This window comes from Bombina bombina, chromosome 4 (genome assembly GCF_027579735.1).
Source record: "Bombina bombina isolate aBomBom1 chromosome 4, aBomBom1.pri, whole genome shotgun sequence".
Taxonomy (NCBI): Eukaryota; Metazoa; Chordata; class Amphibia; order Anura; family Bombinatoridae; genus Bombina; species Bombina bombina.
Genome location: NC_069502.1, coordinates 536405843 through 536424119, shown reverse-complemented (window position 1 = coordinate 536424119; position 18277 = coordinate 536405843). Strand labels below are relative to the sequence as shown.

Genomic DNA, 18277 nt, shown 5'->3' with positions numbered 1-18277 from the left:
GGGGAGGGGTCGTTGAGGGGAGGGTACTGTCATGATTTTTTCCCTGTTTTGTTTGCCATGTGCTGCTGACAGCCATTTTACTCACCTCTCTTGCTGACTCTGGTGCATACTGTGTGATGCTGCTCATTTCCTGCACTTCGTTTTATGGCCAGACTGGTGTACATCATCCGTGTGAGACAGGATGCAGCCTTAGAATTGTGATGTCATCACTTATTATTTAACGGGCATCTGTTCAGTATGCTTTGCCCTTGCGTTGTCTCAGATCTGTTTGTGAGAGCTCCTGTGTATTACCTGGCTGTCCCTCCTGGTTCCTTGTTCCTGACTCTGCTGTTCTACTTGTTTTTGATTCCGGCTCGTCAGACTACTTGCTTTGGCTCCTGACTCGGCTTGTCTGACTACAAGCTCTGGTTTTGATTCCTGGCTTGTTATTTGACTTGTGGACATTTTATTATTTTTTGCTATTAATAAAGGTGTGATTATTTTTGCACTTCTCGTCTCAGTCTGATTCCTGGCAACCTGACAGATAGTTCTGGATCCCCCAACAAGTGACTCTCGTGGTGTACTTTGCAGGACTTTCTGTCTCAGGCACGTGGTTCCTGAGACCTTCATAGACGATTGTGTCCATGGATGCCAGTCTGTTAGGCTGCGGAGCAGTTTGGAGTTCTTTAAAAGCACAGGGTCTGTGGACTCAGGAGGAGTCTTCTATTCCCATGAACATCTTAGAGTTGAGCGCAATCTTCAATGCCTTGACAACTTGGCCTAGACTAGCCTTGGTCAGGTTTTATCAGATTCCAGTTGGACATCTTCTCCTCGGTGGCTTCATCAACCACTAGGGAGGAACTCTGAGTTCCTTAGCAATGAAGGAAGTAACTTGCATTCTTCAGTAGGCGGAGTCTCACGATTGTCATCTCTCTGCCATCCACATCCCAGGGGTGGACATCTGGAAAGCGTTTTTTTCTGAGCAGTCAGACCTTTCATCCCGGAGAGTAGGATTTCTTAGTTTAATTATCAAATGTTATATTGTTATAATAAAATGTCAAAATAATTTTATATTATACAATAGAGCTATAGAAAACACACAACACTAAATATATGAAAGTAGATATTAGAAAATGTAACAATTAAAATCATAAGTAAAAAAAAAAAAAACATTATTCATGTATCATATCACATCCAACATTTATGTCGTCCTGTGCAGGGTACTGTGAACAAACTGCTTTTACCATGCAAGATGGAATAGGTCTTTGATCTGTCTGCCCAATACATTTATAGATCCAAATAGTGAACTTCAGATAAGCAATCCTGAGCATGTCCCTTTCTTACAGTGCATTAACAGTAGGTAACTTTAGCTTCTTAAATCTTGAAGCATAACGGTGTAGCTCTTTTAAATATGCTCTGTTCATCAGGTATTTATGGACAAACTTTGCGTCGCATACACACAAATTATCATTAGGTAAATGAGGATCAATATTTTTAATCTCTGCAACACAGAGATTCCTCTTCTGTAGCCATTGCTATGCATTTTGGGGAAGAACACCAATCTTTCTTGCCTATTCTGGATGTAGATTGACCATCTGTTTCCAGGGCAGATTTTTCTGGTTCCTTAGTATCTTCAGTTGTGATAAGATCCCACATATGGATTCTTTTTGGGTTGATGGGCAATTGACAGCTGTGCTGCTCTTTATCTAACATAGCACTCAGTTTTTATCTTTTATCTTGCTCCTCAGTGCTATGCTTCGGCTTAGGAGTCATTTGTTCTCAATATAACTCATTCAGTCACAGGAGTGAACCTTCGTAAACGATAAGTCAAAAGTAATGGCAAGCTCACAGCACAGACTTTCTTACCACGCACTAACAAAGTTCAGTGTCCCCTATATAGCCCTTTATCCATTTACCATCTAATCTGTGTGTCCGTTGGGAGGAGATATCTAATCAGCATCATCCCGGAGTGGTAGAGTAAAAAACTTGTCCAGATGTGTTTCATGGAATCTGAGGTGATAGATCTATAATACTTTGAGTGTTTGTTTATTATAAGCTAGTTTATCCCATAGTATAGCATCAGGATAGTCCCAATCCACCATATATGCCTCCACAGTAGTCCAGAGAGCCTCCTTAATTGTTCCGCATAGTAGGCCTGATAGTAATCGATCAAACTAAGGCCACCTACTCCCCCCACCACTGTTTGTGTCTTGGTATAACTGATAATGTGATTCTAACAAGTTTATTGCCCCTTTTAAAAGCTAGTAGTTCAGATTGTAGAGTGGTTAAATCTGAGATTGGTATTTTGATTGGTAGTGCCCTAAACAGATATAGAAATCAGGGTTGTAAGTTCATTTTTATTGCTTATAAGCTATCGAACCAAGAGAATGTGTAAGCTTTCCATTTATGAATATCGCGCCATATATCTTTATATATTGGTAGGTAATTGTATTTATTTAGTTGATTGTATTAAGTTGTCAATTGAATCCCCAAGTACTAAAGGTAGTGTTTAGCCCATCGTAGTTCAAAATTAATTTCTATAGCTTTTTGTGTTTGGGTGGTAATGACAATGGTAACGCTTCACATTTTTCGAGTTTAATTTTGTAACCTGAAACAGTGGAGAATTTATTTAGCATGTTGTATAAATTTGGGAGCGATAAAAGCAGTTTGGTAATAGTCAATAATATATAATCCTAGTACATATAATGTAGACAACATTTTCACTCCTGTAATATCCTGGGATAGTCTAAGGATCGGAGAAAAATTGGTTTTATATCCTGCTGAAGTTACCTGTGCTATTGGTTTAGAGTAGATTGCCTTAAGAGCAGTGATGAAGGGGCCATCAAACCCTATTTGGTGGAGCACTTCTAGCATATATTTCCAGTCTATTCTGTCAAAAGCCTTCCCTGCATCCAGTGAAAGAAGCAGAGAAGGCGTACAAATTTCCTTGAGGTAGTTTATAATATCAATCGTGTGACTAATATTTTCAGGTGTTTCCCTATCCTATATTAAACCCACCTTTCCCGGGTGTACCAGTGATGGTAGAAGAAGATTGAGGCGATTGGCAAGGATTTTAGTAAATATTTTAAGACAGTGATCTCAAAGTACAGGCCCTGGGGCCAAACGCAGCGCTTAAGAAAGTGCAATCTGGCCCTCCCTTGCTTATTAGGTAAATTATTAATTTGACCCCATAATTTTTTTAGGGTTCTAAGAGGTCTAACACGCTGATGTTCTAATTAGACAAACGCAAGATAAATATAAAGACAAGCATTGCATTGTTCAGTGTAGACTTCCATTATGCTCTGCTTGGTTACTTTTTATTCAGTTCCATAATGATCACTTCACTTGGCTCTCAGAAGATAAACATACTCTGTGTATGTCTGTTGTGAACTACAGCTCCTGCCATGCACTACTACTTGGTAAATGTCACTTCCAGTTCCTAGTATATTTAGTTCTAAAGCACTCACTCTGTTCAAGTGACCCCCATGGGAAAAGAACACTTGGCCAGTGGCCCCCGGGATAGAATGAGTTTGATACCCCTGTTTTAAGATCTTGATTTATAACTGAGAGTGGGCTATAATTGGAACATATTTTAGGGTTTTTACCAAGTTTGGGGATATTTACTGTTTTTCTTAGTAGTAAATCAAAGGGAACTTTGTGGCCTTCCAGAATGTGGTTACATAATTTATAAAGATGAGGGATCAGTATGGTTCTAAATAATTTATAGTACTCGCCAGGGAAGCCATTGGGACGGATGGCTTTGCCCTGTTTGAGTTCTTTTATGGCTAATATAATTTCTGAAGCCGATATATTGGCATTAATGGCCACACAATCTTTATTAGATATGTTTTTTTAACTGGGCTTCTGATAAAAAATGAATAGTGGAGATTTCTTTATTGGAAGAGCAGGTTACTTTTTTGTCCCCGTAAAAGTCGGCGAAAGTGTTTGCTATTTCTTGTGGGTGGGAGGTCAAAGTGCCATTTGACTGTAGTATAGCAGATGCCTTGCATCTTTCACATATTTAGTGTGCCAGGAATTTATTAGGTTTATTGGCATAGATATAGTATTGCACTCCGTTTTTGTATGGCTCTGGTAGCATTAGTGTTTATTAAATCGGCTAATTAGTTTAGTTTGTTTTGGGGAATGTTTAAGAAAGATTGTTTTTGTGTAAACTGATGTGGTTGCTCCAGGGTTTTTATTTCTTTCTAATGACACAGTGAGTCCACGGATCGTCAGTAATTACTATTGGGAATATCACTCCTGGCCAGCAGGAGGAGGCAAAAAACACCACAGCAAAGCTGATAAGTATCACCTCCCTTCCTTCAAACCCTAGTCATTCTCTTTGCCTGCGTTACAAGGAGGTGGTAAAGTTCAGGTGTCTGATAGAAAATGTTTTCAATCAAGAGTTTATTATTTTAAAGCAGAGCAGGTTTGCCGTGATCTTTTCTGGGGTCTAACCGTGGTCCACATCAGTCTCTTCAGCAGAGCAGTGGTGGCTTTTAAGCAATTGGGAACTTGTGGGGTATAATCCCCACTGCACCTCTCAAACAGTTGTTGCTGCCCTTACTTGAAAGCCTGAGTAAGATTTTTCAGTCTTTACTTTTTCCACAGGTCCATGTGAGGGAGGATGCCTCTCAAACCTAGTGAACTGTCCTGCTGCCGGGCAGATTTACATTGAGGTAAGTGCCAAATTAAATTTTCTAAAGAAGGGGGAACATATTGGCACTTTAACAGTTAGCTCTGTTTGGGGCGTTAAATATATTTAATCCTATTATGGGTTAATAGGATAATGTGAGGCAGTTTGTGCAGGCACTGGGGACGAGAGGAATCATTTGTTGATAAGGCTCAGTTAGTGTTTTGTCTTCGGCGTGCTCCGGACAGGGTGGATGACATCGGTAGAGTTTTTTACTTGGTGTTACTCTCGGCGGCTTTAGTTTTGACAAGGAAGTTAATGACGGCCGGGAAGTTTGTTAGGTACGTCCATGATGGGCGGGCTTTTTCTGAGGCGGCAAGAGTTTTGCACGCTTTTCCGGATCACTTCCTCTGAGTGCCGGAATAGTAAAGTATTTTCATTGCGGCTCTGCATTTTCAGAAGACTGTGAGAGTGATCGCCTGATAGCCGGTTGGAGCAGCTCTGGATTGAGTCTAGATCATTAACTACTATTATTCCGGCAACCAGCAGGACAGGTAGGCACCTCAGCAGAGCTTGCTGAGGTGTCAAGGCTGTCTGTGTTTCTATAGAGCCGCTGCTCTGCTGTTAAAAAATAAAAGTTAGTTTAAAATTTAAAGGGACAGTAACGTTTTTTTTTTTTACAATAAATTTCAAAGTTAAAGTATTTTATTTTTTGTTTGTTCACTTATTGGGTGAAGATGGACCAAAAGGTCCTATAAAATGTTACTTTTAGTTTGTGTCCCAACCTTATCGTCTACACATGAAGTGCCCTGCGTTTCCTCCACACTACGGTTGGAGTTACCTTGCAAGACATTCCTACTCACATATCCTCTGCGGTAACTGATGCACTCATGTTGCAGGGAAAGCGCAAAAGGAAATGTAAAGAATCAGTGAGTAAGGTTTCTGACACAGTTGTGGCTTTTCTGAATGTTCCCTCCCAGAAGTCTAAGGAGGAAGATACTTCGGTAGCATCTGAGGGTGAAATCTCAGACTCAGACAGTGTTATTCCTTCTTCTAATGCTGAAGTTATATCCTTCAGGTTTAAGCTAGAACACCTCCGTTTGTTACTTAAGGAGATTTTGGCCACCTTGGACGACTTCGACACAACTCTTGTAGTTAATCCTAAGAAGTCTAGTAAGCTAAACAAATACTTTGACGTTCCTTCTGCGGTGGAGGTTTTTCTTGTACCAGACCGGGCTACAGAGATTATTGCACGGGAATGGGAGAGACCTGGTATCCCTTTTTCTCCATCTCCAAATTTTAAGAAGATGTTTCCAATAGCTGACTCTATCAAGGAGTCTTGGAAAACGGTCCCCAAGGTGGAAGGGGCAATTTCTTTCATGTAATTAGCAAGAGTCCATGAGCTAGTGACGTATGGGATATACAATCATCAAGGAGGAACCAGGAGTTCCCTAGCGATGTTAGAAGTCTCAAAGATAATCCGCTGGGCAGAGTCTCACTCTTGCCACCTGTCAGCGATCTACATCCCAGGCGTGTAGAACTGGGAGGCGGACTTTCTGAGTCGCCAGACCTTTCATCCGGGGGAGTGGGAGCTTCATCCGGAGATATTTGCTCAACTGATTCTTCGTTGGGGCAAACCGGAACTGGATCTCTTGGCATCTCGGCAGAACGGCAAGCTTCCGTGCTACGGATCCAGGTCCAGGGACCCGGGAGCGGTGCCGATAGATGCACTAGCAGCCCCTTGGGTTTTCAACATGGCTTATGTGTTTCCACCGTTTCCGTTATTGCCTCGACTGATTGCCAAGATCAAACAGGAGAGAGCATCAGTGATTTTTATAGCGCCTGTGTGGCCACGCAGGACCTGGTATGCAGACCTAGTGGACATGTCGTCCTGTCCACCATGGTCTCTGCCTCTGAGGCAGGACCTTCTAATTCAGGGTCCTTTCAACCATCCAAGCCTAATTTCTCTGAGGCTGACTGCATGGAGATTGAACGCTTGATTCTATCAAAGCGTGGTTTTTCGGAGTCGGTTATTGATACATTAATACAGGCTCGGAAACCTGTTACCAGAAAAATTTACCATAATATATGGCGTAAATATTTATATTGGTGTGAATCCAAGAGTTACTCATGGAGTAAGGTTAGGATTCCTAGGATATTGGCTTTTCTACAAGAAGGTTTAGAAAAGGGTTTATCCGCTAGTTCGTTAAAGGGACAGATTTCTGCTCTGTCTATTCTTTTACACAAACGTCTGGCAGAGAATCCAGACGTCCAGGCTTTTTGTCAGGCTTTGGCTAGGATTAAGCCTGTGTTTAAAACTGTTGCTCCTCCGTGGAGCTTAAACTTGGTTCTTAAAGTTCTTCAGGGTGTTCCGTTTGAACCCCTTCATTCCATTGATATTAAGCTTTTATCTTGGAAAGTTCTGTTTTTGATGGCTATTTCCTCGGCTCGAAGAGTCTCTGAGTTATCTGCCTTACATTGCGATTCTCCTTATCTGATTTTTCATTCAGACAAGGTAGTTTTGCTTACTAAACCTGGGTTTTTACCTAAGGTTGTTTCTAACAGGAATATCAATCAAGAGATTGTTGTTCCATCATTATGTCCTAATCCTTCTTCAAAGAAGGAACGTCTTTTGCATAATCTGGACGTAGTCCGTGCCCTGAAGTTCTACTTACAGGCAACTAAGGATTTTCGGCAAACTTCTTCTCTGTTTGTCGTTTATTCCGGTCAGAGGAGAGGTCAAAAGGCTTCGGCCACCTCTCTCTCTCTTTTTGGCTTCGTAGCATAATACGTTTAGCCTATGAGACTGCTGGACAGCAGCCTCCTGAAAGAATTACAGCTCATTCCACTAGAGCTGTGGCTTCCACCTGGGCCTTTAAGAATGAGGCCTCTGTTGAACAGATTTGCAAGGCTGCAACTTGGTCTTCCCTTCATACCTTTTCAAAATTTTACAAATTTGACACTTTTGCTTCTTCGGAGGCTGTTTTTGGGAGAGAGGTTCTGCAGGCATTGGTTCCTTCTGTTTAATGTTCCTTCCTTGTCCCTTCCATCATCCGTGTACTTTAGCTTTGGTATTGGTATCCCATAAGTAATGGATGACCCGTGGACTGAACACACTTAACAAGAGAAAACATAATTTATGCTTACCTGATAAATTTATTTCTCTTGTAGTGTGTTCAGTCCACGGCCCGCCCTGTCTTTTTTTGAGGCAGTTCTAAATTTTAATTAAAGCTCCAGTCACCACTGCACCCTATAGTTGCTCCTTTCTCGTCTTGTTTCGGTCGAATGACTGGATATGACATGTGAGGGGAGGAGCTATATAGCAGCTCTGCTTGGGTGATCCTCTTGCAACTTCCTGTTGGGAAGGAGAATATATCCCATAAGTAATGGATGACCCGTGGACTGAACACACTACAAGAGAAATAAATTTATCAGGTAAGCATAAATTATGTTTTTTACCACAGGATAAAAAATCTAAAGGTAAATTTAGGTCTACTAATCGTTTTCGTTCCTTTCGTCACAATAAGGAACATAAGCCTGATCCTTCCCCTACAGGAGCAGTATCAGTTTGGAAACCATCTCCAGTCTGGAATAAATCCAAGCCTTTTAGAAAGCCAAAGCCAGCTCCCAAGTCAACATGAAGGTGCGGCCCTCATTCCAGCTCAGCTGGTAGGGGGCAGATTACGATTTTTCAAAGAAATTTGGATCAATTCGATTCACAATCTTTGGATTCAGAACATTGTTTCACAAGGGTACAGAATAGGCTTCAAGATAAGGCCTCCTGCAAGAAGATTTTTTCTTTCCCGTGTCCCAGTAAATCCAGTGAAGGCTCAAGCATTTCTGAAATGTGTTTCAGATCTAGAGCTGGCTGGAGTAATTATGCCAGTTCCAGTTCTGGAACAGGGGCTGGGGTTTTACTCAAATCTTTTCATTGTACCAAAGAAGGAGAATTCCTTCAGACCAGTTCTGGATTTAAAAATATTGAATCATTATGTAAGGATACCAACATTCAAAATGGTAACTATAAGGACTATTCTGCCTTTTGTTCAGCAAGGGCATTATATGTCCACAAAAGATTTACAGAATGCATATCTGCATATTCCGATTCATCCAGATCACTATCAGTTTCTGAGATTCTCTTTTCTAGATAAGCATTACCAGTTTGTGGCTCTGCCGTTTGGCCTAGCAACAGCTCCAAGGATTTTTACAAAGGTTCTCGGTGCCCTTCTGTCTGTAATCACAGAACAGGGTATTGTGGTATTTCCTTATTTGGACGATATCTTGCTACTTGCTCAGTCTTCACATTTAGCAGAATCTCATACGAATCGACTTGTATTGTTTCTTCGAGAACATGGTTGGAGGATCAATTTACCAAAAAGTTCATTGATTCCTCAGACGAGGGTAACCTTTTTAGGTTTCCAGATAGATTCAGTGTCCATGACTCTGTCTCTGACAGACAAGAGACGTCTAAAATTGGTTTCAGCTTGTCGAAACCTTCAGTCTCAATCATTCCCTTCGGTAGCCTTATGCATGGAAATTCTAGGTCTTATGACTGCTGCATCGGACGCAATCCCCTTTGCTCGTTTTCACATGCGACCTCTTCAGCTCTGTATGCTGAACCAGTGGTGCAGGGATTATACAAAGATATCTCAATTAATATCTTTAAAACCGATTGTACGACACTCTCTGACATGGTGGACAGACCACCATTGTTTAGTTCAGGGGGCTTCTTTTGTTTTTCCGACCTGGACTGTGATTTCAACAGATGCAAGTCTGACAGGTTGGGGAGCTGTTTGGGGGTCTCTGACAGCACAAGGGGTTTGGGAATCTCAGGAGGTGAGATTACCGATCAACATTTTGGAACTCTGTGCAATTTTCAGAGCTCTTCAGTCATGGCCTCTTCTAAAGAGAGAGTCGTTCATATGTTTTATAACGGACAATGTCACAACCGTGGCATATGTCAACCATAAAGGAGGGACTCACAGTCCTCTGGCTATGAAAGAAGTATCTCGAATACTGGTATGGGTGGAATCCAGCTCCTGTCTAATTTATGCGGTTCATATCCCAAGTATAGACAATTGGGAAGCGGATTATCTCAGTCGCCAAACGTTACATCCGGGCGAATGGTCTCTTCACCCAGAGGTATTTCTTCAGATTGTTCGAATGTGGGGACTTCCAGAAATAGATCTGATGGCTTCTCATCTAAACAAGAAGCTTCCCAGGTATCTGTCCAGATCCAGGGATCCTCAGGCGGAGGCAGTGGATGCATTGTCACTTCCTTGGAAGTATCATCCTGCCTATATCTTTCCGCCTCTAGTTCTTCTTCCAAGAGAGATTTCCAAGATTCTAAAGGAGTGCTCGTTTGTTCTGCTGGTGGCTCCAGCATGGCCTCACAGGTTTTGGTATGCGGATCTTGTCCGGATGGCCATTTGCCAACCGTGGACTCTTCCGTTAAGACCAGACCTTCTATCGCAAGGTCATTTTTTCCATCAGGATCTCAAATCCTTAAATTTGAAGGTATGGAGATTGAACGCTTGATTCTCAGTCATAGAGGTTTCTCTGACTCTGTGATTAATACTATGTTACAGGCTCGTAAATCTGTATCTAGGAAGATATATTATCGAGTCTGGAAGATTTACATTTCTTTGTGTTTTTCTCATAATTTTTCTTGGCATTCTTTTAGAATTCCTAGAATTTTACAGTTTCTTCAGGATGGTTTGGATAAAGGTTTGTCTGCAAGTTCCTTGAAAGGACAAATCTCTGCTCTTTCTGTTCTTTTTCACAGAAATATTGCTAGTCTTCCTGATATTCGTTGTTTTGTACAAGCTTTGGTTCGTATAAAACCTGTTATTAAGTCAATTTCTCCTCCTTGGAGTTTGAATTTGGTTCTGGGGGCTCTTCAAGCTCCTCCGTTTGAACCTATGCATTCGCTGGACATTAAATTACTTTCTTGGAAAGTTTTTTTTCTTTTGGCCATCTCTTCTGCTAGAAGAGTTTCTGAATTATCTGCTCTTTCTTGTGAGTCTCCTTTTCTGATTTTTCATCAGGATAAGGCGGTGTTGCGAACTTCTTTTAAATTTTTACCTAAGGTTGTGAATTCTAACAACATTAGTAGAGAAATTGTGGTTCCTTCATTGTGTCCTAATCCTAAGAATTCTAAGGAAAGATTGTTGCATTCTTTGGATGTAGTTAGAGCTTTGAAATATTATGTTGAAGCTACCAAAAAATTCCAAAAGACTTCTAGTCTATTTGTTATCTTTTCCGGTTCTAGGAAAGGTCAGAAGGCCTCTGCCATTTCTTTGGCGTCTTGGTTAAAGTCTTTGATTCATCATGCTTATGTCGAGTCGGGTAAAACTCCGCCTCAAAGGATTACAGCTCATTCTACTAGGTTAGTTTCTACTTCCTGGGCATTTAGGAATGAAGCCTCTGTTGATCAGATTTGCAAAGCAGCAACTTGGTCTTCTTTGCATACTTTTACTAAATTCTACCATTTTGATGTGTTTTCTTCTTCTGAAGCAGTTTTTGGTAGAAAAGTACTTCAGGCAGCTGTTTCAGTTTGATTCTTCTGCTTATAATTTCAGTTTTTTTCATTATAAGATTTAAACTTTGTTTTGGGTGTGGATTGTTTTCAGCGGAATTGGCTGTCTTTATTTTATCCCTCCCTCTCTAGTGACTCTTGCGTGGAAGATCCACATCTTGGGTATTCATTATCCCATACGTCACTAGCTCATGGACTCTTGCTAATTACATGAAAGAAAACATAATTTATGTAAGAACTTACCTGATAAATTCATTTCTTTCATATTAGCAAGAGTCCATGAGGCCCACCCTTTTTTTGTGGTGGTTTTGATTTTTTTGTATAAAGCACAATTATTCCAATTCCTTATTTTTTATGCTTTCGCACTTTTTTCTTATCACCCCACTTCTTGGCTATGCGTTAAACTGATTTGTGGGTGTGGTGAGGGGTGTATTTATAGGCATTTTGAGGTTTGGGAAACTTTGCCCCTCCTTGTAGGAATGTATATCCCATACATCACTAGCTCATGGACTCTTGCTAATATGAAAGAAATGAATTTATCAGGTAAGTTCTTACATAAATTATGTTTTCCACCTTCGCTAAGAGAACCACTATTCCCATAGAGGATAGCTGTTCTTTTAAGTATCCTATGGATAAGAAGTTGGAAGGGTTACTTAAAAGGATGTATGTACACCAGGGTTTACAATGGCAACCTGCGGTGTGTATTGTTACTGTCACCAGCGCTGCAGCTTACTGGTTTGATGCGTTGTCTGAACCTATTCAGACCGATACTCCCCTTGAAGAGATCCAGGATAGGATCAAGGCTCTTAAGTTGGCTAATTCCTTTATCACGGCTGCTTCCCTACAAGTCATTAAATTGGGAGCAAAGATTTCTGGCTTTGCTGTTCTGGCCCTCAGAGCCTTATAGTTGATGTCCTGGTCTGCGGATGGGTCATGTAAGTCTAAGCTTTTGGCAATTCCCTACAATGGCATAACCTTCACAAATATCAATTGCCTTAGGCAATTGCAAGAATGTACTTGTGTAGCACTCACCAGCAATTGATCTATTTTGGTCCAATGCTACCTTAGGTAAAGAAGCCCAAAGAGGGGCGATTAAAACTTAAGTTTTATTTTGTTAGTTAAAATCTTTACAACACATTAAAATCCACAAACAGTGTGGGGTGAGGGAATGTTGTTCCAAAAAGGAATAGACCATTAGTACATTTTTGGTAAATCCAAGGGAAAGTACCCTCACTAATATGGGGTGCTACAATATACCTCGGGTGTCACCCTTTTATATGTAGGGTCCTGAGTTGTATCTCAGGTGTAGCTAATCCCCCAATAGTTGTGTGTAGTCCGCAATGTGGGGAGTGTGATTACTAGTTCTGGTTTGTGTTTTATTTCGGTTTTTATTTTAGAACCCAAAATGTAACGGTCCCGTACAGTTCTTTGCCACTCCTTTGTTGAAGGATAGGATAGAATTATCACCAGACTGGCTGTGCTAAGGAGTCTATCAGCGGCTTAGTGATGGATTGGATGGATATGCTTATATTGTGGAGATTATAACTGGGGGGTGACAATATAGCACGTTAATGTAGAGAAATTGTTTAACCCACTTATCTACGAGGGTTAGGAGGTATTCTCCTGTTTATATGTGGGATCAGGTTGATCGTGCTACAGTATTGATCTGATATTACAGATATTCTTAACTGTTGTATAGATAGCCCTGTGGGGTAATTAGAATTATTTATAGTTATCAACATATGTTATTATAATTCCATATAGAGAGCTAAATATACCTATACGTTAAATACGCTGTCAATTTGTACTGAATATCTGTTATAGTGTGCGGTGCTTCTACTCGTTTTGTAATACTTGGTATATAGAGAGCCTGAATGGCAAAAATGAGCGGAGCTTAACTGTCAAAGGACAGTAATAGTATTCAGAAAAAATTAATTTCCTGTAGGTCAGAATAGCTGGTTTCTAAACCGGTGATATCAAAACCTGCCCCTGCTTGATTATCTATATATAGGTTTTCTTAGTATTGCGGATGCACCTTTAAATTCCTTATCGTAAAGTAGGACTTATCAGTATACTTCGTCAGTCATTACTGTATATATTAACCCCCCGTTTTTTTCGGGTTTTGCTCCCCAATATACTATGTAAATGAGATTAGTTTAGCCGGAAGTTTTCAGTAGTCAGCGTTAATGTAGTGGCTAAACAATTATAATAATCTAGATGGTAAGATTCGAGTTGCCGTTTGGCCTTCCCAGCTTATAGTATAAACACACAAATATCAATCCCTTACCATTCAGGGTTGTAGTACCCTCTAACCATAATATATTAATTTCGTTTTGTCTATTTTTGCGGTAGTGATTAGTAAAGTACTAATACTGGCTATTGACAGCTTGTCTGGCTAGAGGATCTCAAGTTCACACACGGTTCACACATGTACCATTTTAAATTATTTTTCTAATTAAACATTCATACACCAAGTCACACTGTTTGAAAAGTTTAAAAAGGAGAAAAGTTCTCCAGCTGCCCTGACATGTTTCGCCACAAAGGCTTTGTCAAAGGTGGGGCGCCCGCCGAACTTGGGGCTTTTTATTGGCTGGCCGGTGGGAGGTACTCCCTCGTCGGCTGTTGTGATTAGTTCCCAGTTTCTCCTATCGTATCTGTAGGAGAGGGGGGTGTGTTGGGAAACGTCATTTCTGTAGCGCTTGTTGTGTGCCTATCTCTGATTCTCAGAGTCCGATCATGGTATTGGGGCATCTTATAGAGGTTATATACCTAAATGAGGTGGGACACAGCAGGGGATATTAGATAATACGCTTGCTGGATTACTGTGACTAACATCATCCAGATAGGCTTGTCTTCCTTTTTTAGGGTATATATTAATGATTGGATCGCCACCAAAATATTAAACAATAACAATAAGATTGGACAAAGTAAATACATTCCCTGCTTTGTTGTGAGATCTCGAGTAACACATAAAGAGGTTGAGGGAACTTAGTGCAGGACCAATTATATGTGTGAGATTGGAATGTGGTGTGGTTATAAGTGGTGATGTCGAGTGCAGGGAAAACAGAGGTGAACAGCAACAGAAAGGGTTAAAAACTAGTGCCAAACGTGAGACTTTTAGTCTAGTGTCCCATTGTTGAACATACTGGTATTCTAAATCCCAGAATGTGAGTGTGATGTAAAGGGTATGTTCATCATGTGTGAGTGGAAGCCCGGAGTCAAATTGTCCTGGGCTGTCTAGATAATTATATAAAGAATAGTGACAACACTATGTAGGTGTAAGCTTCATAAGCCTATGGGGACTTAAATTTTTAGTGTCCTGGGTGTGCTGGCATCATTAAGTGTGCTGGTGAATTGTAAAGTGCAACATTTAGTTTACTTTAAACAGTGAGGGGTAAATGGATATTTATCAAGTTTGTAATTGGGTATAATAGATAATCAAAGTGAGTGGGACCTGTTCATTTCTGGTTCCCATTATGTATTACTATGAAATTCGATGGTTCAATTTCTTTTAAGTTTCAGGTGATTGGTGCGCCATTTTACTCAGGCCTTGTGAGAATTGACGTAAAGTTATGTTGATTCTATTATGTATCATTCTTGAATTATAACCTTTTTTGGAAAAAGTGAATTCAGGTAATACTATGTGTCATTCTCACATCCCAAGGTGTCCCATATGGATCTGTTTAGGTGTGTATCTTTAGGATGGTTTCTGAATTAGTTTATTTTTACAGAAAACAGTAATAATTGTTTTGTTCATTTAATCCCTTAGGATACACACTGTCTAGCAGATATATCCACCTGCACTCTGCTCTTAGCAGGGCTTGTTCTATGTTGCCCCCTCTGATGCCTAAGGATATTTTTTCTATTCCTTGGCACTTTAGCTCTCTTGGATTGGAGAGATGACGTTTAAAGAAATGGTGGGCCACTGAAGTTATGGTTTTCCCATCTTCAAGGTCCTTAGCGGCATTTTTAATGTTCCTTACATGCTCCTGTAGTCTGACTTTGAGCTGGCGGCTGGTCATACCAATATAGATCTTGGGACAGCTGCAAGATAGTGCATATATTATATTGTCTGTTGTGCAGCTGATATAATTCTTGACTTTATGTGTGTGGCCAAACCTATCTTGAATCATATCCGTTCTGCGGATATATTTACAGGAGGAGCAAGTGCCGCAGGGGAAAGATCCTGCCCGGATGGCAGTCCTGGTTTTCCCCACTTGGTAGTGGCTGCGGGATACCCTATCTTTTATGTTCTGGGTTCTCCTGTATCCTATTTGTATCTTATCTCCTACAATTGGCTTCAGATCTGGGTCTAGAGTGAGAATGTGCCAGTGTTTGTTCAGTATGTCATTGACAGCATGCACTTGTGGGGTATAAGTTAGGATTAGTCTAGTTTGTTCATCCTTAGTCTTGGATTTCTTATGGAGTAATTCTGTTCGATTGGTGTGTAATGCCCTGTTTTTGGCTCTTTTGATATTTCTTTTACTGTATCCTCTGTCCTCTAGTCGTTGCTCCAGTATTTTTGATTGTTCTTTGAAAAGATGTGTATTGCTTCCACAGGCCTACCTGGGTGATTGTGATCATGGATGCCAGCCTGCTGGGATGGGGAGCAGTCTGGGGCTTGTTGAAGGCTCAGGGTCTATGTACTCAGGAGGAGTCAGTTCTCCCATAAACATCCTAGAGCTGAGGGCAATCATCAATGCTCTTCTGGCCTGGCCTCAGCTAGGTTCAGCCCGGTTTATCAGGTTCCAGTCGGACTACATAACTTCAGTGGCTTACCTCAGTCATCAGGGAGGAACTCAGAGTTCCTTGGCCATGATAGAGGTAGCCAAAATTATTCAGTGGGCGGAGACCCACAACTGCTGTTTGTCTGCGATCCACATTACAGGCGTAGACAATTGGGAACGGTTTTTCTGAGCAGACAGTTCACCCGGGGGAGTGGGAACTTCATCTGGAGGTGTTTTCCAGCTTGACCCTCAAATGGGGACAGCTGGAACTGGATCTTATGACATCTCGTCAGAATGCCAAGCTCTTGAGGTACTGGTAGAGGTCAAGGGATACTCAGGCGGTACTAATAGATGCTCTGGCGGTCCCTTGGAATTTCAGTCTAGCATATTTTTCCTCCGTTCGCTCTCCTTCCACGGGTCATTGCTTGAATCAAACAATTGAGGGCGTTAGAAATCCTCATTGCACCGGCGTGGCCTCGCAGGATCTGGTATGCAGAGCTATTGGAGATGTCATCTCTTCCACCTTGGAGACTTCCACTGAGGAAGGACCTTCTACTTCAAGGGCCCTTCCTTCATCCAAATTTTGTTTCTCTGAAGCTTACTGCTTGGAGATTGAAGGCTTAATTTTATCGAGAGCATGATTCAGGCTTGTAAGCCTATGACAAGAAAGATTTACTACAAGATATGGCGTAAATATCTGTATTGGTGTGAATCCAGAGACTACTCTTGGAGTAGAGTTCGGATTCCTAGGATTTTGTCTTTTCTCCAGGAGGGTCTGGAGAAAGGGTTATCTGCTAGTACTTTGAAGGGTCAAATTTCTGCCTTATCTATATTGTTGCACAAACGTCTGTCGGATGTGCCAGATATCCAATCCTTCTGTCAGGCCCTGGTTAGAATCAGCCCTGTGTTCAAGCATGTTACTCCTCCCTGGAGTCTTAACCTTAATCTTAGAGTTCTTCAGCAGGCTCCGTTTGAGCCTATGCATTCCTTAGATATTAAGATGTTATCTTGGAAAGTTTTGTTTCTGTTTGCAATTTCTTCTGCTCGAAGAGTTTCTGAACTCTCAGAGTTGCAGCGTGAATCCCCTTACCTTATATTTCATTCCGATAAAGTGGCTCTGCGTACTGAGTTAAGTTTCCTTCCTAAAGTATTTTCGAATAGGAATATTAACCAATAAATCGTTGTTCCTTCTTTGTGTCCTAACCCATCTTCTTATAAAGAGCGTTTGTTGCACATCCTGGATGTGGTACGTGCATTGAGATACTATTTGCAGGCGACTAAGGATTTTCGCCAGTCTCTTATCTCAGGGCATTTTGACAGTTTTTCCACAGTTTGTGTTAGTTTATGTGTACCATATAGATAACATTGTGCTCACTCCCATGGAGTTATTTATGAGTGAGCATGGATTGGCTAAATTGCAAGTCTGTCAAAAGAAACTGAAATAAGGGGGGCAGTCTCCAGATGCTTTAGATACAAGGTAATCACAGAGGTAAAAAGTATATTAATATAAAAGTGGTTATGCAAAACAAGGGAATGGGTAATAAACTTAACTTATTATAGCCCGTTGTTTTAAACAGTGAAGTTATGCCATTATCATCTATCTATATTTTAGGTTTTCCTCTAATATGTATGTCTTGTGTTTCTAGGGCTCTGATGACTGTCTTGTAAAAATATGGTCAACTGATGATGGGAGACTACTAGCAACTTTAAGAGGACATGCTGCTGAGATCTCTGATATGGCTGTGAATTATGAAAACACAATGATTGCTGCTGGTAGCTGTGACAAAATGATCAGAATTTGGTGCCTGCGAACATGTGCTCCACTGGCCATACTGCAGGGTCATAGTGCTTCCATAACATCGTTACAGGTAATGTTTACTTTGTCGTGCATAATTTTCCGTTTTACTCCTTCCTCCTGTAAAATTGAATGCTGGTTATCTAAATATGCACAGAGGCAATGTAATAAGAAATTCTTTGAGAAATGCATGTGAAAAGCATACCTGCATTGACTTTTCTTCTTTGTGTTTTTAAAGTTTCTTTCGTGTTTATTAGAGAATTTGGATTTCAGACTGCTATGATAACTGTATATATAAGTCTTCTTGATGGATGAGTATAAATAGTTGTAAACATTTCTATTTTCTTCTGTTATGTGCGATCAGTCCACGGGTCATCATTACTTCTGGGATATAACTCCTCCCCAACAGGAAATGCAAGAGGATTCACCCAGCAGAGCTGATATAGCTCCTCCCCTCTACGTCAGTCCCAGTCATTCTCTTGCACCCAACGACTAGATAGGATGTGTGAGAGGACTATGGTGATTATACTTAGTTTTTATGACTTCAATCAAAAGTTTGTTATTTTACAATAGCACCGGAGCGTGTTATTACTTCTCTGGCAGTA

The 18277-nt window shown here is 40.8% G+C and overlaps 1 protein-coding gene across 1 annotated transcript in view; it reads left to right on the top strand.

Annotated features, from left to right (window-relative positions):
- PHIP (pleckstrin homology domain interacting protein) overlaps positions 1-18277 on the top strand; it is a gene marked incomplete in the record, with an annotated part of 1163892 nt that overhangs the window by 274157 nt on the left and 871458 nt on the right. Inside the window, 1 exon segment of the mRNA XM_053710468.1 lies at positions 17524-17745. Coding sequence (XP_053566443.1) covers positions 17524-17745 — 222 coding nt within the window.